This window comes from Epinephelus fuscoguttatus, linkage group LG9 (assembly GCF_011397635.1).
Source record: "Epinephelus fuscoguttatus linkage group LG9, E.fuscoguttatus.final_Chr_v1".
Lineage (NCBI taxonomy): Eukaryota > Metazoa > Chordata > Actinopteri > Perciformes > Serranidae > Epinephelus > Epinephelus fuscoguttatus.
Window position 1 is genome coordinate 26,297,221 of NC_064760.1, and position 24,351 is coordinate 26,321,571.

At 43.1% G+C, this 24,351-nt stretch overlaps 1 protein-coding gene across 1 annotated transcript in view; it reads left to right on the forward strand.

Moving 5' to 3' along the window:
- col23a1a (collagen type XXIII alpha 1 chain a) overlaps window positions 1-24,351 on the forward strand; it is a 168,195-nt gene that overhangs the window by 139,318 nt on the left and 4,526 nt on the right. The window contains exons 8-31 of the mRNA XM_049586058.1: window positions 730-756; window positions 1,678-1,704; window positions 10,481-10,555; window positions 12,446-12,562; window positions 16,096-16,122; window positions 16,247-16,273; window positions 16,402-16,455; window positions 16,547-16,606; window positions 16,720-16,764; window positions 17,619-17,696; window positions 17,899-17,922; window positions 20,587-20,631; window positions 20,786-20,830; window positions 20,968-21,048; window positions 21,133-21,186; window positions 21,342-21,416; window positions 22,240-22,266; window positions 22,351-22,410; window positions 22,490-22,561; window positions 22,659-22,685; window positions 22,793-22,846; window positions 22,934-23,020; window positions 23,207-23,305; window positions 24,090-24,128. Coding sequence (XP_049442015.1) covers window positions 730-756; window positions 1,678-1,704; window positions 10,481-10,555; window positions 12,446-12,562; window positions 16,096-16,122; window positions 16,247-16,273; window positions 16,402-16,455; window positions 16,547-16,606; window positions 16,720-16,764; window positions 17,619-17,696; window positions 17,899-17,922; window positions 20,587-20,631; window positions 20,786-20,830; window positions 20,968-21,048; window positions 21,133-21,186; window positions 21,342-21,416; window positions 22,240-22,266; window positions 22,351-22,410; window positions 22,490-22,561; window positions 22,659-22,685; window positions 22,793-22,846; window positions 22,934-23,020; window positions 23,207-23,305; window positions 24,090-24,128 — 1,326 coding nt within the window. The remainder of the gene's footprint in view (window positions 1-729; window positions 757-1,677; window positions 1,705-10,480; window positions 10,556-12,445; window positions 12,563-16,095; window positions 16,123-16,246; window positions 16,274-16,401; window positions 16,456-16,546; window positions 16,607-16,719; window positions 16,765-17,618; window positions 17,697-17,898; window positions 17,923-20,586; window positions 20,632-20,785; window positions 20,831-20,967; window positions 21,049-21,132; window positions 21,187-21,341; window positions 21,417-22,239; window positions 22,267-22,350; window positions 22,411-22,489; window positions 22,562-22,658; window positions 22,686-22,792; window positions 22,847-22,933; window positions 23,021-23,206; window positions 23,306-24,089; window positions 24,129-24,351) is intronic.

Below are 24,351 nucleotides of genomic sequence, written 5' to 3' on the forward strand. Positions count from 1 at the left end.
AGTGGCATGAAAAGGGTGATTGAGCTTTAAGAGGTATAAGGTCTGCTCACTGGAGTCACTTTTAGAGAGATGGTTGCTGAGATCAGAGACAGTTGGTGGCAGCTTTCCATGTCGTCCTCTCTGTCGGTCTGCGGTCTGTGGTGTCACCACACTTGAGGTCCTTGTGACACTTAGACAGACACACGAAGAGATGGACGAGGGCACAGCACAGCCCAACTGGCAGGGATCAGCTCATCTGTGGGCCTGGTGTTCATGAGACGATGTCAAACTGCCCGACACACAGTGTCATTGTGTGTCAGCGTCTCACAGACTACACACGAGTGCCTAGGCCTTTTGTTAGACCCTGTGTTTTTAGTTAGCGTTTCTAGCATTCCACGTCTAAAACATCTTCCCCATCTGAGAGAAAGGCTGAACAAAGAAACATGTTGCCCTCTCAGTTTTATCTCTCAGCAAAACAGTTTTTATCTCACAAATCTTAAAAGGGATTCCAGCTGAAAGCTCGTGTCACATGGTCCTCTTGTTGTGAAATATGCTCAGACTGAAATGACTTGTTGTGATTGAGCAGCCTCGATGGCACGGCTGCATTAAGTGGTATTACTGCCTTGCCTTACCATTTGATTGAATGCTCCCCGCTAGCAGCCAGGAGAAGATGTACTGCACTATGATGTATGCTGCTCATATGATAACTGATTTATCTTATCCAACTGTCTCCGTTTATCCCTCCTACAGGGACCAGCCGGACCCAAGGGAGAAAAGGTATGCTTCAATATGGATTTCAACAACCCTGCCAGACAAGTCAATGCACAGTGTGGATGGATTTCTCACATTAATTTACAGGCGGACAGCTTCCGAAAGACTCAAACACTGGCACACACACTTGCACACAACCCTCACAGGTGTTCTCTTGCATCGCCCTCCCACGTTCACAGTTTCACTGTGTACCCATCAAACGAGCCATAGATTACATGTAGTTATGTAGGAGCTCGTATGTCTCCGCACATTCTCACGTCAAGGCACTAAACAGGTTTACAGGCCTTCCGCGGGGCTCGATGATAGCCAGATGTTTTCCCGCTCTGTGAACCTCTGCCCAGCCGGTGATGTGAGCTTTGCAAGAGCTGGCAGAGAAGGGCTGGTGCACGTGGTCATTTGTGCGTACGCGCTGACGGATAGCTTTGTGTGTGTACGCTTTTGCACTCAAGCGAAAATTGTCCAGATAAGCGCAACCACAGGAACAACTGCAGTAAACAGCATCTGTCAGGGCAGCATTCAGGCTGATGGGCGGAGGATTGCAAATGACGGATGACGCTGGGGTTTGGAAAATTGGCTGCCTTCATGTAATCATGCCAGTAGCTCTGTGATGAGAACATGGACTCCAAATCCTCATCAGAGAACCAACAATCCCCAGTACGTGTGCACCCACTTCTACTTCCATCTCGTCCTGTCAGATCATTCCAATTGTGGCCTATCAAATGATTTATGCAGTAAATGTCGACTTCCTGAGATGGTCTGGGAACAGATGACCTTTGAGTCGCTTCCTTCCTGTACACAAGTTTAAGTGTTTAAGCCTGTACGTCACAGCTGTTCTACAGTAGCAGTGTTCTGTTGCATGCCTCGTCCTGTGTGCATATACAGTGGTAATAACTGCTGACAATTGTTATTTTCCTGTTTTTCTCCCAGGGTGACCAAGGAGACATTGGGCCAAGGGTAAGTCATGTTTGGTGTTTTTGCCCGAGAAGGTGAAACTGTTTTATGTGCCTTTTAGACGCTGTTTTTCAGGTACAGCTGACCTGGCTGAAAAGACCTTTCCTTTGACTGTGTTTTGTTTCTCAGCAGATTTTTTCTTCTTTCTCTTTTTATTGTCTTCCTCTGTCTGTTCCTCTCAGTCTCCTTTTTAAATTTTTACTCCCTTTTTGAGGTCAGGAGACTCTGCGTTTTCCATTCAGTCATTATAAGAAGTGATTTCTCTTTGAAATTTAAAGATTTGTGCACAAATCAAGGTATTTCCCTTTGCATTATATATATATATAAAAAAAACAAAAGTTAAAGGGACAGTGCACCCCAAAGTAAAAATATTTACATATTTGTCCTCTTACCTGTAGTGCTATTTATCAGTCTAGATTGTTTATGTGTGAGTTGCTGAGTGTTGGAGATATCAGCTGTAGAGATGTCTGCCTTCTCTTGAATACTGTAAAATGGAACTAGATGGCACTCGGCTTGTGGTGCTCAAATTGCCAAAAGTACATTTGAAAAACTCACCAGCAGTGTCTCTTTCCAGAAATCATGACTCGGTTACTCAAAATAATTCACAGATCTTGTGAGCAGCTTCATGTCAGAACTATTTTTTCTCTACTGAACTACATTTGCCAACCATATCACAGTACAAGAGGAAGCGTGCCTACATGAAACTGCTCACGACAAGGTCTGTGGATTATCTTAAATAATTGGGTCATGATTTCTAGAAAGAGACATTGCTGTTCAATTTTTCAAATGTATTTTTTGACGCTTTGAGCACCACAAGCCGAGTGCCATCTAGTTTAGTTATACTAGTCCAAACCCATTGGTAGCTTTGTCACCTTCTACCTATGCCAGTCCTCAATGCCTATGTGCAGTTTCACACAGATTGACCATGTCAGTGAGTAGGAAAACGTGGGACAGACAGAATGACTGACTGACAGAATGACACACTGACAGTTTCCGTGATTATGTACAGCATACCATACCATGACTTAGTCATACCAAAAATTAGGAAAATTACCCCAACATTCGGCCACAGGGGGAGCCACAGTGATCGGTCGCATTTTAGCCATTTTTAAGAATTTTTCTCGTTATAGCGCCACCCAGTTGCCAATTAGAGTTAAATTTCTCCAGTCACCTTGAGGCGTCCTGTTCTACATATCTACCAAGTTTAGTAAAAAATCAATATGGCGGTTAGGCCTAGATAAGAAATTAGCTCTGTAGTGCCCCCATTTTGTTTGATGGGGTCAATAATGGAGGGGTCCCCTCAGATTATGTGTGGTCATATGCCCACAAAGTTGCGTGGTGATCAGTGAAACCCTTGAGATGTTATACACCTTTATGTGATGAGCCACGCCCTCCGCAATATTCATTGCCTTATAGAAGCTCAGTTTTAGTAAGTCTTCCGACTTTTGCCAAGAGGAAACTTTAGATATTGGTCCCTAGATTATGTTCACCGAGTTTCATGCAGATCGGTCAAACTTCCTAGGAAGAGATTGATTTGAAGTGTTTTTAAAAAAAAATCAAAATGGAACTTCTAACTGGAAGTTATGGGTTCTTGAGGCAAATTTGTTCCTCATGAGGAGAGGCATCTCTGTGCAAAATGTCATGTTTCTACGACATACGGGGCATGAGATATGCCCATTCAAAGTTTGCAATTTCAATCGGTTGCTATAGCGCCCCCCTTTGGCCAATTGATGTAATATTGCTTCATTCGCATCCTCCCATGACCCTCTACCACTGTGCCAAATTTCACATGGATTGACCAAGTCAGTGAGGAGAAAAACGTGGAACAGACACACAGACAGAGTTTTTGTCATTATTATATACATAGTAAGATTCAAGAGAAAAATCTTTATAGCCGATAACTCCAGCACTGGACAACTCACATCAAAATATCTAGATTAATAAATAAGGCTACAGGTAAGAGGCTGAACTATCCCTTTAATCAGCAGGTCCTCCAAAAGGTCCTGTTATAACTTACTAAAGTTTTTAATATTTGCATCATGCACGACAAAGAGCGGCAACACGTTAGCATTGTCGCCTCACAGCAAGAGGGTTCCTCGTTCGAACCCATGGTGGAGGAGTTTGCATGTTCTCCCCGTGTCAGTGTGGGTTTTCTCCGGGTACTCCGGCTTCCTCCCACAGTCCAAAGACATGCAGGTTACCTGATGACTCTGAATTGTCCGTAGGTGTGATTGTGAGCATGAATGGTTGTCTGTCTCTATGTGTCAGCCCTGCGATAGTCTGGCAACCTGTCCAGAGTGTACCCCACCTCTTACCCAGTGTCAGATGGGATAGGCTGCAGCCCCCCTGCGACCCCAACGGGATAACCAGTCAAGGAAAATGAATAAATGGACGACTAGAAATCATTATTTTAAAGGGAAAGTTTGTGATGAGATTTAGATGAGGATATCAATACCACATTCACATCTTTTCAGTAAACATTAAATTATAGCCAGCAGCACAGTTAGTTAATCTGGCTCTGTCCATAGGTAACAAAATCTGCGCCCATACATGCATGAATAAAATTATACTTCAATTTCACATCTATGTGCAACTGACTGATCAGTGTCTTTGCACTGCAGGAAATCTGCCCCAACAGCGTTCAGGAGACGGGCTGAGCTTCAAACCCGGACCAGACAGAGTAACAGACCATCACATATTAGAAATCAAAGAGGAAGAGAGGAGGTTTTGTAACATCTGAAACTAAAAACTACTCGTCATTTCCTTGTTATCATGCAAACAGACAAAAGCGAAAACACTAAAGATCAAAAGTTTTGTCACGTTTTGTTCTGCCCACATAACGTTCAACACTCGAGGCTTTTAATAATTCAAAAGAAAAGTGTGTTTACTCTGCGCGGCTACCCCAGCAACTGCACCAACAACACAGTCCGGCTCTTGTGATGAGGTTTGAGTTGCCCACATCTCCAAAGCCAGAGATGAGAAATGATGATATTAAAGAACGATGGAAATACTTAAACGTCACCATCAAAAACCCAATGGTTGGGGCGGTGTGCCAAAGCTGCCATCTAGTCTCAACCAAACTCTGTTTTTTTATATGATGGAGTAACCTCGCTCTGCATCTGGTCCATGTTGTGAGTGTTGTCTTTTCATGTGATATCATTCCACCCTCCATGAGATCTATGTAATTATCTCCTGTTTCATTCGCTGTGGTTTGAAAATAAGCCCCCTGTGCTTTACATGGTAAGCGGCTTGGACTCTTTGAAGAAGTCATGTACCCCATGAATCCTGAATGTTGTTTTTCTAGCTTGATTATGTAAAGAATATAATATCAGGTCAAGAAAACACTTCCTCACATGCAAAAAAACTTGCCACTGAGGTAATTTATACATTGTTTTGGATTTAAACCCAAAGACCCAAATCATGTTATTCTTATGGTTGTTTTTTTTTTTTTTTAATTTCCCCAAAGATGATAAATTGTTGAAACACAACTGACAACTGAAACGATTAGGGAATTAATTAATAAATAATCTGCTACAGTTGATTAATTGTAATTTTTGTTGAGTTAGTAGAGCTTTCTAAATGTGAATACTTGGACAATTTGTGCCACAAATCCCACAACCTGCGAATTATGCATGTGTTTTTCCCCCTTATGTTGTTGTTGTTGATTGATGATGGATTTGGACTGAAAGGTCTTGTGTGTAGGATTTAAGGCCCAGACACACCAAACCGACTGCAAAGAGCCAGCAGCAATGAAAGCCGACAGTTGCGTCTCCTCACGTCACCTGTGTCCCAGCCAAAAAGTTGCACATCAGCACACCATGAAGGCTACAGCACATTAACAACTCAATGCAATGTTGAAAGAACAGAGTATATTTACTGTGCGCCAGTGAACAACAACACAAACAATCACAAAATGTGTCTGCTAAAGAGCTCAGTGGCTAAAGAAAATAATCTTACCTTATGTAACAAGTTTGTTTCAATCTCACTTCTTCTTGACTTTAGCTGTTTGTTTACTTTCCTCACTTTTGTTTCTCTTCTTGTGCGCTGAGCTGAACTGCCAATCAGTGTGATTTCATTTAACAAAGGGCTCTGCTTTCACTGATGCTGATTAAACATGCGGAATCAACCCAAAAGAAACGACAGGGGCCAACGAGGCCTAACAAGGGCTGACAAGAGCCAGCAGCGAGACACACAACACAACGACTCGGGTGACCGACGCTCACCGACAGCCCAACATTGACCGATGGCCGACCATCGTTATGTCAGAGCCTTTAGTGGCACCAGTTAGGTTCAAACATTGCAAGCAACTGAAATTCCTTGAAGAACAAGATAGTAGTGTGCTCGAGGACTGTCTTTATTATCAACATAGGGGCTCTTGAAGAGAAGGGTCAGCACATGAGAAGAAAAAATGAACTTCCGGCACTCATGCATGGAGCAGGAATGGATGCATTTGAATTAAGTTAAAAAAGCCTTTCATTTTAAAACATTGCTGTTTACATAAAAACACCGACAGGTTTCGACCCTAAGGTCTTTGTCAGGGTGCAAAACAAACAGGACAGGACAGGACAGGACAGGACAGGACAGGACAGGTGTCAAGCAAAAATTTTATAACCTTGGTAGGGGATGTCACCCCATCTTCATTAATAAGTGAGCACAGGTGGGTGACAGAAATGGGTTACAATGAGAAGCCATTTTGAAAGTGACACGCCTCCACAAGTGTTTAAAAAAAAATAGAAAAAAAAAAGAAATTCCTGTACTATCAGAAAAAAAGGAAGAAAAGATTAGGAAAGGCTTTTTTAACTTAATTCAAATGCATCTGTTCCTGCTCCACGCATGAGTGCCAGAAGTTAATTTTCTCTTCCCAACTGAAATTCCTGTTTGCCAGGCAGGTAGAACTATAATAGCGATTCAAATGGCCCTATCTAGAGCTAGTGTTTGGTTTGTCCATTCTGGGCTGCTGTTGTAGCAACATGGCAAACTCCATGGAACAGGACCCGCTCTCTATGTAGATATAAACGACTCATTCTAAGCTAACGAAAACACAGCAATTCTTAGTTTCAGGTGAATGTTAACTAGTGAAAACACATTTATGAACATTATATTCCATTTCTGCCATATATCCCCCTCAATCATACACACTGGACCTTTAACTCAGCACAAAGCCTGATAGACGTTTGGATACATTCAGCAAATTCAGATAAGTCACGTGGATAACAGAAGATTATAAATACTTTAAGTGACAGCGAACTTTTTTCAAAGTCTTGTCAAAGGGCCATAACTATTTAACCAGACAAATCCAGCAATTTTCATATTGGCATTGGCCTGTCTAACTCTGACTGTGAGCCACTTCAACTTTCAAAATACTCACACACAAAATATTTTTAAAAACTACAAATGTTCCTCTTAAAAACGCTTTTGCGGCCACTTGCTGCTTGTCTTTATTATTACTGACATTCTTTAGAAAATATCCAACAAATGAGGTTCAGAATAATAATTAGAAATAGATGTGTAGTCATAAATCTTCTGAGTGCTGGAGCCTGACAGTATTTGCATAACAGTGTGTGTTATGAGTATTGGAATGAGACTGAATGGCTATTGTTTTATAGCAGAGCACAAATGGAGTGTAAATTTGACAGGGCTGCCCAGCGGAACAGTATTTATGATGCAGCTCAGAAACGTTACAGGAATTCCTGATTCCTATCAAGGCGTACGGCATTTGATTTCCCAGCTTATCCCTTCAGATTCTGAGGTAATAGTTTATGCAAGAATTAAATATTTTTGGCATTCTGCATTACATAGTTCTTCCAAATGGTAAATATTGCATTTGGACGAAGCCTCTGGAGCTCGAATGTCTTTGGATAAGCCTGAAGCCGAAAAACCTCAGAGTATTGCTTAGAGACACAGGCTCAGTTCAAAACAAACCCTGCAGCTCCCAAACCTACTGTATTTGTGAATGATGTTTGGCACTGCGGTACATTTTCATAAATATGGCTAGATAGGTAGGCAAATGAAAAACTGTTGGTCCCTGAATGTTTAAAACATGATTTTCTTCACAGCTATGAATCCACATGAATCAAAGTCCACAGAAGCTGAGCAGATAAAATCTGGTGCAGTGGGAGTAAATCATCAGTACACAAGCTCAGTCATGATCTTGTCCTGATCTCAACATTGTACGCTTGTTCACCTCTTAACTCCACGAGAGGATGAGCGAAAACATGTGAAAACAGGAAGTGGCCATGAATCTTATGTCAACCTGTGACTTCCTGTCAATCCATCATTTTCAGTGCATTTGTCAGGCAGAATCTGATCCCAGAACAGAATACAAACACAGGATAGCAGGGGGGTTAAAACACAATCAGATGTCATAGAACCGCCAGAAACGTGACAAAAGGTCACGTGCAGTCTTGCGTCTTTCTCCAAAGCAACTTACTGAATGGCATAAAGATGGTGGCCTTTTTTTCCCAGCCTCCATACTGTCACATCCATATGCAGGACATTGTCACTGCATGTTTAGGTTTGTCTGGCGACTGTGTTGAAAGACAAGCCATGATGGGAGTTTCATCCCCAGCCAAAGCCTCCTCTTGCCTCCCTTGGAGCAGCTACAAAAAGGCCATGGTTAGAGGGGGCTCTGAGGTTGAATGGCTGTTTGTCTTAGTATCGGCCTAAGGTCTGATGAGAACAAGGTAAAGGGGAAGCCCACTGTGAAACAGCCTATTTTCTTATGAGATGTTTAAGGGGCATATGTGTATGTGGTCTCCATGGTGGGAACGGTGTGAATGAGTGAATGTGACAGTGGGAAGAGAGGAGTGTATAGGCAAAGAGAGGAGAAGGAGGGTTCTGTGGTGTTGGAAGAACCTCAGCTATCCAGCGCTCACCGCAGCCTGTTAACGGAAACCTCATGAGCAGGCTCGCATCTCCTCTTCTTTCTCTCCCTGCTATCCCCCTGCTGTTCTTCCTCCCTCCTCTCTTAGATCTTCTCCCCGTCCTTCCTTCCATGTGTTTTTGGAGGGAACTCAACCAGAGAAGCAGCACAGTGCTCCGAGCTCTGTGGCGGCAGACAAACTCTGCTCCTTTCAGCTCGACAGACAATCATCACAGTTACTGTCTGTCAGCTGGAAAGAGCCAAGCCACCTCTATTTAGTTTGGTCGCGAAGGGATTAAATGGAACACACACACACAATTAAATACATGTTGGAGCGAGAGACCCCAGATACAGTTTCTGAAAGGGCAAAGGGGACAGAAACTGGGTCTTAGTTTCAATTGTTTTAGTATTTGCAGATGATGTATTTATGTTCATTCAGAAGTGCCCCCGATCAGCCACAACATTAAAACCACTGACAGGTGAAGTGAATAACACTGATCATCTCGCTACAATGCAATGCTCTGCTTGGAAACCCTGGGCGTTGGCATGCATGTGGATGCCACTTGACCTGCACCGCCCACCCAAACACTATTGCAGACCAAGTACGTCCCCTCATGGCAACAGCACACCCCGATAGCAGTGGCCCCCCAGCAGCGCAATGCGCCATGCCGCCCCGCCAAAACTGGTCAGGAGTGGCCTGAAGAATGTGACAGAGTGCCCAAGGCATCCACTTGGCCTCCAAATTCCCAAGATCCTAATCAAACTGAGCATTTGTGGAACGTGCTGATTCCCACCTTGCAAGCAACAGGACTCAGATGATCCACAGCCAACGACCCGATGCCAGACACCACAGGACACACCCCAGAGGTCCTGTGTCCATTCCTCGAAAGGTCAGAGCCAAATCTGCCCCACCAAGGATTGCACCTGACTCTAGGGTAATCGGCACATCCCACAGATGCTTAATTGAATTGGGATCTGGATAATTTAGAGGCCAGATCAATACCTTGAGCACTTTGTCACATTGTACGGGCCATTCCTAATCAGTTTTTGCAGTGTGGCATGGTGCATTGTGCTGCTGGGGGAGCCACTGTCATCGGGCACTGCTGTTAACATGAGGGGACGTACTTGATCCACTCACATACTTGGTCCCCTTCACTTTCTTTGGGTCATCCCTGAGCAGTTTCCTGAGTTGTGCCATGGCACATTGTCCTGCTGGGATGAGGGGCATGTTGCCATCAGGGGGTGTAGCTGGTCTGCAACGGTGTTGGGTGGGTGGTGAGTGTCAAGTGGCATCCATATGAATGCCAGAACTCAAAGTTTTCCAGCAGAACATTGCATTGCAATGACATGAAATGGTATTCCCTTCATCTGTCAGTGGTTTTAATGTTGTGGCTGATTGGTGTATGAGGTTGTTTAAATCTTGAGCCAATTGCAGCCACACTTGTATGTTATAGAAAGTTGCCTCACCTTTCCCTTTGTCACTTCCTCTCTTCAGGGTCCTCCTAACTACAGCACATATGCAGGTCTGCACAGTAATCAGATTCTCACCGTCAAGGTTTGTCCCTCCAAGCGAAGTGTTCCTTAGTCCTCCCAGCAGTCTCCGCTCTCTGTCAGGCTGCTGATCTGTCACTCTCCCTGCAAACAGAAGAGCAAAACACTCTTCTTGAGCTTTCCCTTTTGATTTACAGCTTCAGAGGCTGCCGAACTCTCAACTGTTTTTCCCGCAGCAGTCATTTCTCTCTTGGTTGGACTCTGATCTGCGCTCTCTTACTGTCATTAACTATGAATTTCTTAACTCATCTCTCCCTTTCTCTTCTCCCTCTCTTTTGTCTTTCAACACACTCTATGTCCTCTCCCGTGTTTTTCCCCTCATTGCGTTGTTTCTGTCGTCCTACTCTTTGTCCCTTTGCCTCTCAGATGGTCTTCCCCAGATATGACCATGGTTTTCTCTCTGGAGAGCAGTCCAGTAGCTTTCAGAGACGCTTTCTGAAGGTAGACCACAACTAAGGCATGTGTGCATTTTTAACACTTTAACCAACCTTTCTTATTCATGTTCTGATCAGCCGTGTATCTCCCTTCTTTCGTTCTTTTTTCGACTTTCTCAGTCATGTTGCATCTCATTGATTTCATGTTTGATCATTTTTTCATAATGTCCTTGTGTGTGCTGGCTTGTTTAGCTGTATTAACATGACTTGTTATGGGACATTTTATATAAAAGTTCTAAAGCATCCAAAAATGTAGGAAAACATCTTGGAAGATGGATCACACACATTTCAAAAAGCCTCAAGAAATGTGTGCTTCTCATTACAAGGAGAATAAAAGAGCTTTGTTGGTGACAGTTTAGTTCAAGCCTGAGCTTAATAGAGACATAATAATTATCAGCGCAAGGAAATAAGGTTTCAGTCTTCTATCTGAAGCTCTTGCTAATATCACTTTCATGAAAGGGCTTGCTGTGCCATGTTGCTTGCCGCAACAAAGCAGCGCCTAATGCACCACATGTCTATAGAGATGAGAGGGTGCAGAGGAAGTGTCACCATGTGACTATAGAGACAACACTGGGCCTGCATCCCCCTTCAGTGGTGAGCAAGAATTTTAGGGCGTTAATTGTTTCTCTTTGGCACAAGCATGAGGGTAGAAGTCAACAGAAAGGGACGTGTCCCCAGTTTGATGTAAAACCAGTGATGAAAGCATCTTTAATAGGAGGTGACGGTCCTGTTTTGTTTTTCTGGAGCATAAACAGAAAAGGAACACCCCATGTTGTCCTCAATTAACATTTCCTTGTGTGTGAGCGTGCATTTGTCAGCATGGTTGTGTTTCACTCTATGACTAAATATCAGACTGACTCACTGAATGAGGACTGCTGCTCTTTGCCAGCTCCAGTCTGTCTGTGTTGTCATATTTGAAGTCTCCATCTGTTATGTGACAACACATTCTCACTACCAACTCTGATGCTAGGTCAGTGGCCCTACACATCAAACTTTGATGTTTTAGGCACCCCTACAACATCATTATTGGACATTCAGGGATGGTGTGTCAATTTCTGCCCTTTACATGTATTTTTTCTTCAAAATAAAAGTAATTTTTCACAGGAAATGTACAGTTTCCACTCATTAAATGTCTCTTTTCAAAATAAAGTTAGGATGTAAGTATAAAACTTAATTTTTATGTTTCATTTCCTAGGTTTAGGCAACAAAAGTAGGTGATTCGGTTTCGAAAAAAATCATGGCTTTGCTTAAAATGAGTAAGTTTGTAGCTATTTTGATAGAATGTCACGTGATATACATCATTAGTGCAGGATACTGTACATATTAGCATACTACGTTGTTATTAAAATAACTCGATTGACTGTCTCCGGATGGAAGCTCAGTTTGCTTGACCCATCCACCTCCCCTCTCGCCCACCCTATGGCGACTCTCTGGCTCTTTATGCTACAACTGTATTTGGAACGTCAAAAAATGCCCCCACGCTGTGGCTCTCACACCGCCGCTAAAGGGTGCCTCTTTGTGTGAGTGTAACAGCCACTGGGTGCCGGGACCAAAGACTGTATATAAAGATGGAAAATGCATCTCAACTTATTCCCATTCCCCTGAAAATGAAGCCGAAGTATCCCCGATACAGCAGTTGCCATCTTGCATTGGTGACGTCATTTAAAGCCAGAGTCTGCGCAGTAGCAATCCCTGCAGTATTGTGTTCCAACTGTACACCCGTCCAACAAATTGCAAGCAGCACCACTGATTGCCAGCATACCAGTGGGCTCACATAGCTGTCCAACATCAATCCAACTGTTATTAAAATAATGTTTTGCTTTTTCATGGTATTAAAAAAATAAAATCTTGTATTCCTTTCCCTCATTCTTCTGTTATTGTTTTTATTTTTCATCAGGGTGACCAAGGCCAGGCTGGACCCGCTGGTCCTCCCGGTCCCCCAGGTCCCCCTGGCCCCCGAGGCCCCCCTGGGAACACAGGCAAGGATGGCCCACGTGGCCCTGCTGGCGAGCCGGTAAGAGCCTCTCCTCATGCATCATCACAAGTGCCAGAACGTACACTCACTACACAAAACAATGCACCCATACACACCCACACACTCCACTTAGTTGCTGTTATTCTCGTCCTCCTCCATCATTCTCCCCCTTTTCCTTACCCTCTAACTAAGGTTACACCACAAAGAATGCAGTCATGTAAAACACCTCAGTCATCAGCAGCTGCCGTTACACCATTTGTTCTGACCTGGTAGGGTTCGACAGTAGGGTATGACAGCTTGCAAATGTGTGTATTCTATGTGTCAATGTGCATTTATATACACATATTAAGGGGAAAAAGGGTCTACGCAGTAAATAGCAGTGAACCCATATTCTCATTTTTCCGGGTTTGCCAGTGAGCTGTGGCTTACCTAAAAGCTCCCAGAATAGCAACTCTACTCCTGGCCTCATCTGTTTTGTGTAAGACAGCGGCCACAAAGTTCTCCAACACGCCCCCCATTCTCCCACCCTCCCACCACGACTGTGTCGCTGTGCACCCCTGAAACAGATATGGCACTGCGGCGGGTTCATGGGCAGTTTGCCGGCCTCACCAAACAATAGTTGTGCTCCTCGCCTGAGGCAGTTTATGTTTCTCAAAATTTACTTTCTGCTTCCCAGAGTTTAGTTCATAGGCAGTGGCAGCTGTGGTTTTAGGATGGAAGAGAGAGACAGAGGCTATAAGGTAATTGTTGTTTGACCAAGTGAGGGAATGAATGCTCATTTACCTTAAACTGGCACGGGACAATAAAAGGATTCAAGTGAAAAGTGTTGCCTTCAGCGTGGGTGAGTTGAGAGCTTACGCAGAACCGACAAAAAGGAAAGCCAGCACAGCTCCAAAAATGACTAAAAGCAGGCGGGTCGAAGTGAGGGGGCCCGTCCTGTAGCCCAGTCAATTTCAAATGTATTCTCCAAGTTGATTAAAGGCATTGCAAAACCCAAAACAGCAAAACAAAGTAGAGTGGCGCTAATAGGCGCTCCATGTTGTGGGCAGATGTCTGAGTGGGCTGAGCAGGAGAAAGTAAGTAAGCAAGCCTGCCAGTGTGTGTCCCCTTAAACCCTTGACATTTGTATCTGGAAACAGAGAACTAAGGGGATGACAGCTTAAACAAGGTTGCACCTTGTTTCTGTCTGATGCACAGCTACGTGAAACTGCTGTGGCGGACTTGTCCGTAAATAACATTTGCTTTGTTTCAGCATATCTAAATTCAAGAAATCATTTTAAGTAAATTTAGTATCGTCCCTAATTGGAAATGTATCTGACATCTGAACCGGTCTTCATCCATCCTTTGCTGCGCTCAGGATAAAAGGAGGTGCAAAAAAATTATTTGCAACGGTGATTTGTTTCCCGCTGCTGTGAAGGAAAGATCAAAAGAGGAGGAGGAGGTAAGAGGGGTGAGAGAAGAGGTTAAAAAGCTGCTGGAGCAACTGAGGATGGGAATAAAAGAGAGTAGAGGAGATCAGGGTGACAGTTTGTATGTGACGGCTGAACGCCAGAGGAAGAAAACCAGCTGGAACACATCTGAGTAGCTTCTGCACATTATTGTAAAATATGAGGACAGAGCGGAAGGTTAATAACCTCCAATTTATATCATGCATTTATTACAGTGCATTGAGTGATCAAGTAAACACAACTACTTGATAGCAGAGGGCTCTTACACAAGTTCCCACTAAGCTGTCTCTGCCATGGATGACTTCATAGCAGATGTTGCTCCAAGCACACGTCCACCTGGGCCTCTCAAACAGCCACAATAGGTCTGTTTACCTAAATAACCCAAATCACTGATGGACAGATGCCAGAGAGCGGACATGGAATACTCTCTTGGTATTTGTCTTAGGGAGGGGTTTATACACCAAGTCCTCAGCAGGGCTCCACAGTCATCTCCTGCCAATTGCAAAGGAAAAAACCCTTGAAGATAAAAAACAACTGGCCAGCTCACTCACTGAGTCAAAAGTACAAGCAGGCAGTCCAAAAATGCATCCAAGGCACTCTGACTGTAGTTAAAAATCCTTCATTAAAGCATGGATAACCAACACGTTTCGATTAGAGAATCTTCATCAGGGTGTAAAATGCATTGGAAACAGGTGTGCAGTTGAAGAGCTCATGTTATAAATGATTAGCATATTTAGTGACAAGAAATGGTTCAGTGCCAAATGAATAGAGAGGAAACCACAGTGAAATGAAATAAGAATTGATGAATATTGTGACAAACTGAAAAATATAAAATATGTATGACAAAGACAAAAAACAATATGAGCGAATGGACAACAAACTTATAACATGTGAAAAGTAGTGTATAACTCATGATAACCCCCGGTAAAATACGTCTAAAAACATGTCATCAGTGATATTGTACATTTAAGAGAGAGCGCACAAAAACACTCAAGTGTTCAGCCTCACTAATAGATGTCCAAAAACATGACTACAATACTGAGAGGAAGGTGTGATGTAAGAAAACCATAATAAATCACCCTCAATGATACATGTCCAAAAAACATGACAAACAAGCAATGATGTAAGAAGCCAGGAGTGTGTAGTAATGATGGTACTATGTACAACTTCAACAACAAAATGATCATTTGTATATCAGTTACTCACCCTGAGTTATGTTGAATTCATTAAGGAAACTTTGTTTGTCTTGCATGCCTCCAACGTGAACGAAGAATCCAAAAAGTAAGAAAAATTGATGATGAGTTGAACTATTTCAGAACTGTCACACAGCTCGTGCAGTATAATCCGAATCTCATTTATCCAGGTGTGTGCTCAGTACTTCTCAAACAGACAGTCCTTTCCAAAGGGTAACTGAATAAAAGTGAGACTTATTTGTGCTCTCTTTGATGCCAGACTCTAATACTAAGGGTTTTTTTTTTTAATAAAAATACATGTGTTTGGGAAGTATGCGACTGAATAAATAAGACTTGAAACCATAGTTATCGAAATAGATGCCTAATTGGCTGCCATAAAAGCACTGTATTGTGGGATATTTTGATATGGTGTGGCTGTTGTTAAACAGGCCCACTTTTGCTCCAGTTCATCCAGAATTTTCTCTGTTTTTGGATTCTTCGTTAACCATTAAGGCATCCAAGAAAAGAAAGTTTTCTTCACAAATACATTGCAACACGGGTGAGTAATTGACATACAAACAATCATTTTGTGGGTGAATTATTCCTTTAAAAATTGTTGTTGTTTCGATGATGGTGGAGGACAGCGCCAGTCCAAACTCTCCCATAGGTGTTCACTTGGACTGAAATCTGATGACTGCCGTGGCTGCAGCATATGAAACTATTCAATGAGCCTTCATGCCCTGTGGATGCATCTGTATTTTGTTTTTGTTTTTTGGGGCTTTTTTTTGTCACCTGTCAGTGTGGCTCAGAATAAGTGCTGGCTCAATTTAAGTCCATGGACTGGCCTTGCTTTGGTAAACACTGACATCTAGTGGATAAAGTTGTTCAGCCCTTTGATGGGGATTTACCTGAAGTTGACACCATAACTGAGTTTCTCCTCTGTCCTTCTCAGGGTTTTCCAGGTCGTGATGGTGTAGAGGTGAGTGTGGTTCGGATCTAGTTCAAGCAATCTGGTAGTTCTAAGCAAATTACTATTATAAGTCTGCGGTGATGATTTGTCTTTTTCTGAATAATTATGCTAACCAAATATATTTCTGCCTTAGGGGCCACAAGGATTGCCTGGGAAGCCGGTAAGATCCCTAATAGATTACTCAGCTTGACTCATTTTTTGTGTCTTAGCTATTCTGCTATTTGCTACAGAAGTGTCAAGTGACCAAAACGTTTGTACTTGTGACATTTATCGACTGTTCTGAACTAGGGAGAAGATGGTGAGCCCGGCTATCCAGGACCACAGGGTCCTCCAGGAGCAAAGGTACAGTAAGCGTTAATCACCCATTAGCCAGAGCATTTTAATGTATCTGTCTTTCCATGTGTTGGTATTGATATTGAATGTGTTGAAACAGGGCGAGGCAGGTATGGGAGAAAAAGGAGAAAGAGGCATGGATGGAATCCCAGGATTCAAGGTAGATGACCGATATAAAATAGCATTTAAACATTACAACCACAAATAAAATATCCATTGCATTTTTTCTACACCATATGTTAATGTTAAATATTTGTATGTGTTATCAAACAGGGGGACAAAGGGGAATCAGGAGAGCAAGGACCACAGGGACCCATGGTATGTGTATTAACACCCTAAAATCATTCTGTTATAAACACACGTATTATGATTATCTTTAGTTCAGTCAGGAACACTTTAGTCAGAGATACTTAATTTCCAGTTATATTTGGCAGTATGGCTCTGTTCTGGGGCCTCTCTGCCTTTCTTTGGGCCTACACAGAAAGCTGCTTCCATGTGCATACGTGGAAAGCCATAAGGCAGAGAGAGCACACCTCTCCGCCCTTCTGCGTGCCCACATGGAAAGCCTAAAGCAGAGAGAGTACACCTCCCTGCCCTGTCACATGCAAATGAGGAAAGCCTAAGGCAGAGAGAGCACACCTCTCTCTGCCTTAGGCTTTCCATGTGGGCAGAGAGAGCACAACTCTCTGCCCTTCCATATGCAAATGAGGAAAGCCAGAGGCAGACAGAGCAACCCTCTCTGCCCTTCCATGTGCCTACATGGAAAGCCTAAGGCAGGGAGAGCAGCAGCAAAGACCCCCAGGAACAAAACAGAGCAGCATCAATGAAAAACAGGCACAGATAAGTCAGACGCAGCATAAAAAGGAGGAGCTGGGGTGGAGGCAGGTTGCAAAGCAGCTTGCAGAGGAATCAGCAACAGTAGGCAGGCCAGAGCAGTTTAAATAGGGTGCCCCAAATGAGATTTGCCAATTGGTTGCATAAAAAAGGAATCATGTGATCTATCAGCTGACTCCCTTCCATCAATCAGCTGCTCCATCAGTTGATTGGACTGTTTGAGATCAGCTGATGTAGCTGGGATGTGAGCTGAGCTTGACACCCTGACCTGCCTGAACTAACGCTATGCTCAGTTTGTTTATGTATCTTGCATTCCTGTGTTTCTGTCTCTGCCTCAGGGTTATCCCGGTGAAAAAGGCGCCACAGGCTCCTCAGACATCATCGACTTCAACGGGAAGCTTCTAGATGCTTTCCAGGTGAGCGACATCAAAGGGTCAATGAGACTAGATTTATGGTTGCATCAAATATTCCGTCAGACATTTATCACTGAATCTCAAGTTAGGCGTCAGAAAAAAAGACTTAAACAGGCTCAGAAATGGTTGCGTGGTAAGAAACATATCTGAATATTTTCTTTTTTGGAACCGCAAAACTGAACATGTCACCATTTCTTCTCGACAGGCCATCAACACCATCAGTGTTTCGGTAATCAGCTGTTGTTTCTGCATGGTTTTGGTGGAGTGATCAGTAACCAACACTTATGCATAGCTCACACAAACTCCCTGTGTGCATCCACACCTGCTTCAGCCAGCAGATGCCCTCCACCCAGTACTTCAGATGTATTGGATGTCACTCTGGAGGCCACATCTAGACTATCAGTAAATGTCTCTGGTTTACTCCGAGGCTCTCTTGTGTATTCATTTAGGAGAAAACGCACAGCCCCAGCAAATATAGTACAGCTGTGCTCTTCTATCAGATAACATGTAGCCTAAAGAAGCATGCTTAATCATGCAGAAAAATCAACAGCCTTTGTTACATTGTTCTGAGTGTGTTTCCATGCCATGTATCCAACGTGCCTCACAAGATACGTGGCTGTAACTTGCTTTAGGGCAGCATGGTGTTTTTATGTCTATGCATTTGTGTTCCACATAACTGAGTGCACAAGGGGAATGCATTGGGAAGGACTGGGGGGGACCCCTCATAGTCACCACAGTCTCAGTTTCATATCCCCCTCATACACAAGACCCTTTGATTCTACCATGTACCGTGCTACATGCTAATAACAGATGACTATCTCTGCAGTGGAGTGTGCATTTGATTAAAAACCACTATGCATCAGGTCCCCTCGGACCTGGTCTGAAATGGGCTTCTGCATGCGACGCTGTGGACAGCAGCGTGAGATAGTTACAAAGGAGTCGGTGAAAACATGAACCTGAGATCTTATCAGAAGCCGCTTGCCAACGTGGATCAGTTGGCACCGAATCACACGCAAGGTCTCAGCTAGAGTGAAAGCGGGGAGCGCTCACTGGCCACCCAGCTCGTGTTATGACCTGTTCACTTGTTTGTGTGAAAAGCCTTATTGGTTTCATCTGTGGCGAAGTTTTAGGTGATGATGACTCTGGTTTATAACCATGCTGAAATTGGTTGCTTGTTAGTATCATTCTGCTTTCTGTATAATTATTTGCATGAATAGCCTTGACTTTCAATTGATGGAAGATCTCGGATCAAATAGTTGTTTGTAAACATGTAGCGGTGTCCATGACTTGAATGGAAGACAAACCAAAAGTTACAAGTTAGAAAAAAGAGGAGAATCGGCATGTACACCTCCGGGAGGGAACATAGGTTCCTTTTTTATGACTTCAAGATGGCTGAGGACTTCAGAGGAAGAAGTAACAAGTGCAACCTTGTGAATGTAAAGATTAAGGAGTGTGATTTAGGAGGGTGTCACTCATCCACCAGCACAGAAAACAGTATGGGATGGATATGGTATGCTATTCGTCATCCATCGTCAGTGTTACATAAAATCACATGACTGCTTTGATCCTCTTGTTTTTGTGCAACGGTCTCATCCTGCATCAAAACAATTAACAGAATGGAAAATGATGCCAGGCTATTGTGTACCACAAACCACAGTCAGCACAATCTTTATAAGATAAAATTGCTTCAAGTTGGTTGTGATCAGTGAACACAGTGAACGAAGAAGTCATCAGCTTTGTTTACTGTCAGGCTTGTGTTGTGAAATCCATCATCCTTCTTGTATTGTTTTGTGTTGGCTGGTGTACAAGCCTTATGTTGGAGTTCCAAGTCTCTTCAACATTGTGATGAACAGCCTAAACAGCCATATATATACACAACATGTCAATGTGACGGTCTTAAAATGACAGAGGTGGCTATAATCAGCATTTTCAACAATGGATCACATTCTTGTATGTGAAAGGTTTCAATCATAGTGATGAATCAACAGCGAATTATCTCTGCAGTTCCTCTCAGCTCTCTGAAGCTTTACCGCATGTTTCAGGTCTTTGTTTGTGCTTTTCATATTTATTGTCGAAGTTCCATGTCATAGCTCTCATCAGCGATGTTTTTGGACACAACAGCCAGCCATTTTCAGCACAAAAAGCTCTATAACAAACCCCACTCTGCCATCCATGCCAAAAGGCAAACAGGCAAAGTTAGCAACTAGCCGGTGAACATCATGTCGCATTAAAGAGCCAGATATTTCCCTCAGGAGTCCATGGGGAGCAAAAGATATATAAATGATTAGACAGCCATTTATAAGGACACAAACAAAACTCCAAATGAATGCTGATGTTGCTCTATATCTCTTGGATGTGCAAATAAGCAACTTTTTGCTAACACGTTTGCCACATCAACCTTAATGGGCAGTGTGTATGATTTAGTGGCATCTAGTGGTGAAGTTGCAGATTGCAAGCAACTGAATAATCCTCCACTCACCCCTCTATTTGCAAGCATGTGGAAGAACCTGCAGTGAGTCCCCTTTTAGAGCCAGTGTTTGGTTTGTCTGTTCTGGGCTACTGTAGAAACACAGTGGTGCAACGTGGCAGGCTCCATGGAAGAGGACCTGCTCCTTATATAGATATAAGTGGCTTATTCCAAACTAACGAAATCACAGTTCTTATTTTCAGGTGATTATACATTAATGAAAACAAAATTATGAATCCCCCTACATCCTACACACTGGTCATTTAAAGGTGGTGATGTTGTGTTTACAGCTTGTTTCCACTGCCCCCAAGTGGCCAAAACATTATTGCAGGTCCAAAATGGAAAAAATGTAATTCAGTGTAAGATGAGCCACATAGAGTTTATATGGGCATTTATATCACTGGGTCATTTTCTGTCTTTCTGCAGGGCCCACCTGGACCACCTGGACCCCCAGGCCCGTCAGGAGAAAAGGTAAGGAGCTCTGTCATCCTACCAATGCACTGACAAATGCTGGTAATGATGCTTAATTAAAATCAAAGCAGATTTTGTGTTAAGACCTGAGTTTGCGGTGTCTAAGCCGGTCTCACTGATTGAGTGTATATTTTTCTCTCTTTGTCGTCTTCAGGGTGAACTTGGTTTACCTGGGCCTGCAGGAGTCGATGGGGAGAAGGTAGGGTCTGATGAGATTGTTGATTGTGCAGGCTTTTTTATATGGTTAATGTATGGTTGTATGAGAGCTTAGTTATTCTTTCGGACTACTCCTTGCTACGCTTAACGTGACTTCTCTTCTTGAATCTTTGCCTCCAGGGACCTAAAGGTGACATGGGTGAGACAGGACCTCCTGGCGAGCGGGGAGAGAAGGGAGAGATGGGGCTGTCTGGGCCTACTGTAAGTAGTGACAATAAACATGTTTCTCTGATACACAACCAGTGGAAAGTACATAAACAGCTCATCTTGCTCTTTGTGGGTCAGGGTATGGACGGACACAAAGGAGAGAAAGGCGACTGCAGAATGGATGATAACTTGGTTGGTGTCACACGCGCAATACAACATTCACTCACATATGTGTATCATATCAGATCAGTGCAGAGGACTACTAGCTGTGCATGTCTTAGCCCATTAAACACTTTACTGTAGATTGTTATTTTTATTCTGACTCGTCTAATTTCAATGATGCTCAGGTTCAGATGATCTCCCAGCCAGGCCCACCTGGCCCACCTGGCCCACCAGGAGTCCCTGGGTCCCCTGGATCTATGGTGAGTAGGGGAGAGTAGGGTTGCTTGGGACAGGGGGACAGTGCCTTTTAGAAAAAGCAACTATACCTGTGCTTTTCACCATGCTCGTATTTAGCCACATCCTCTTCACTTTCAACCTCTAAGTGGAGGCCCTCTTACTATTCCTCACAATTGGTTTTAATTTTCAAATCTACAGTGTGTCAGTAAATTTTTGGCTCTTTTGTTATTTTTCTTCTAACATACTGTTTTTAGTTATGCCACATACTCTTTGAACAGACACTAATGTTTCGGTCCTCCTGGAGCTTCGTGGAGAGTGTCCAACACCATTATTTCCCACACTGAGCTTAAATAGAAACAGCCTCACCCATTCCACAGGTGTGCACAGGTGTGAGGGAATTAATTCGCTGTTGGTGTGTTTCTCAATAACTGACAACAGTTTGTGCACCATATGTCACATATCCCACAAACAAAACAAGTGAATTTGTAAACATAGGTTTTTAAATTTAAATTATATTTTTAAAGGCCAGAACAAGATGTCCCAACCGTCCCAGAGAGGCTGAAATTTGGGGGAAATTACTTTTTGTACATTTTACAAACTTGTGCCTTTCCCGTTTGGGTTGGACTTTAAAAATTCTGATTGTTAGCAGACATTTGTGTCTATCCAGGGTTCAATTTATTTTCATTACTGTTCAAATAGTCTGTGAGTAATAGAAGATCAATACAAAAATGTCCCAACCGACCCTGCTCTTAAAATCACTACATGCATCCAAACTAAAAACTATTCAAGTGAAGTTTGTTGTTTGCACCTGTAGTCGTCACACTCACAGTACACAATGTTTTTCAGGGGCTGCATGGAATGCCTGGTCCTAAGGTAAGACTGAAACTACACATCTAGTACATGGTAGAGGCTATGACATGTTGTGTGGTTCTCATTGTTCCTGTGTTTCTACTGCAGGGTGAGCCTGGATTTGGAATAAAGGGAGAGAAGGGGGACTTGGGTGCTCCTGGACCCAGAGTAAGTGACCGATTATTATCATAATAAAATATGATATACCTGGACATGACACAGTGATGATAATGAACTTTAACTGCAGGGATTAGACGGTGGCCCAGGCTTAACTGGGCCTGCAGGGTTGGTGGGTCTTCCAGGTGCGAAGGGAGAAAAAGTAAGCACTCTATCACTTCCATGAATAGTTTACAAACTTTTTTTTATTGTCAGTAAACAATACGTAATGATTTATATGTGTGAATATGTGTTTGCAGGGCAGACCAGGGGAGCCTGGACTAGACGTAAGTTTCTAACTAGAAATTTCGATCTTGACATTATTAATTAGATCGTTTTCAGTTTAACTCCAGTGATAAGCTGCCTTCTGACCCGTTTGTGCTTCTTTGTCCAGGGTTTCCCAGGCCTGATGGGAGAGAAAGGTGACCGAGGGGAAAGAGGAGATAAGGTTAGTACAGAAACCAGAAGGAAATACTTCATTATCTTCAATACAATACAACCAACAATCAGTTTTTTCTGCCCTCTTCATGCTCAGGGTGACAGGGGAGGAGTGGGAAAGAGGGGTCTAAAGGGCCAGAAGGGAGAGCAGGGTCCTCCAGGCTTGGACCAGCCTTGTCCTGTGGTATGTCACCTCCACACAGACACACACACAGACACAGACACTGTAACACTTAACTTACTATCGCTTTCCTTTCACTATACTGTATTTCCCTGCTTTCTTCTCTCAACACTGTTTCTGTCATTTTCTGTGTGTTTCACTGAGTTTCCTCCTCAATGCTGCGAATGTGTAACTGGCTCTTGCTGACAGGGCTGTGATGAGACTAAAGGTGTGTCTGAGGAGGCAGGGCTTTCTTCCGCTCCACCTCCACCTCTTCCTCCTTCTGGCCCTGAGGCCCCCTGTCCTGTGGTACAGTATCTCTACTTCCTTCCTCCTCGTCTCACGTCACATTTTATGCATGTTGATATTTTCTTTTCAAACATTTCCTGTCATGTCTTATACCTCTTTGAAAATCGCCACGACAGTTGTTTCCTCGCCATCTACTCATGAAAGAGAGGCACGTGCTTGTGACAGCACGAGATGTCTGTCCTCCTCAGCTGAGCTGTAACATTAGCTAGCTCAGTTGTGCTGAGTGAGCCAGCAGTAGATGTTCTTTCTCCTAGCTATTTGTGATTGGTAGGACCCGATAAGCAGTGATGGCCTCATGAAGCCTCATGAAGCATTTTCTTTATTTTCTGGGCCCATAAGATGGTGCTTTTTGTTGAACCAAAGGTTTAAAACACACTGAATTGTCATTCTTTGGGCCTCTCTTTTTAAACCAAGAGCGCCATCTAGTGGGCTCAGAAAATGAAGCAAATGCTTCATAAGGCTTCATGAGGCCATCACTACCGATAAGTATAAAAAACGAAACACTGTCAACGATAATAACACTCCAATGTCTTCAAATGAGTACTTATTAATTAACAGCATCTTATCTTGTTACTGGTGCTAAAATTGATCAAATTTGTAGACTGATCTGCAGACTGACTTGGCAGAGATGGCTGCCATCTTGTTTTTACATGGATTAGCGTATGGTGCTCTTACTACCACTAGATGACCCACAATCAGAATCACGACTGTAAGGTGCGTTTAAGCACGCGTCCCATGACATTTTCTTCCGTGTTAACATTCCACTGGTGTTCTCTCTCTGCAGGGACAAGACGGGCTGCCCATACCAGGCTGCTGGCACAAGGTGAGTGTTAAGAGGTCTAATTTTTTTCTTTAAAAACATATTCTAACTAATAATGAATTAATTACCATTTCATTATAAGACAGCAGCCGACACAGTCATAGAACAGTTAAAACCTAACACTATGTGCAACTAAAGCCTACGTTATGACCCAAGGATTGTCAGCATTAAATTTATTGCTTGACTCTGATTTGACACAGGGGCATTTTGTAAGTATATGACAGTG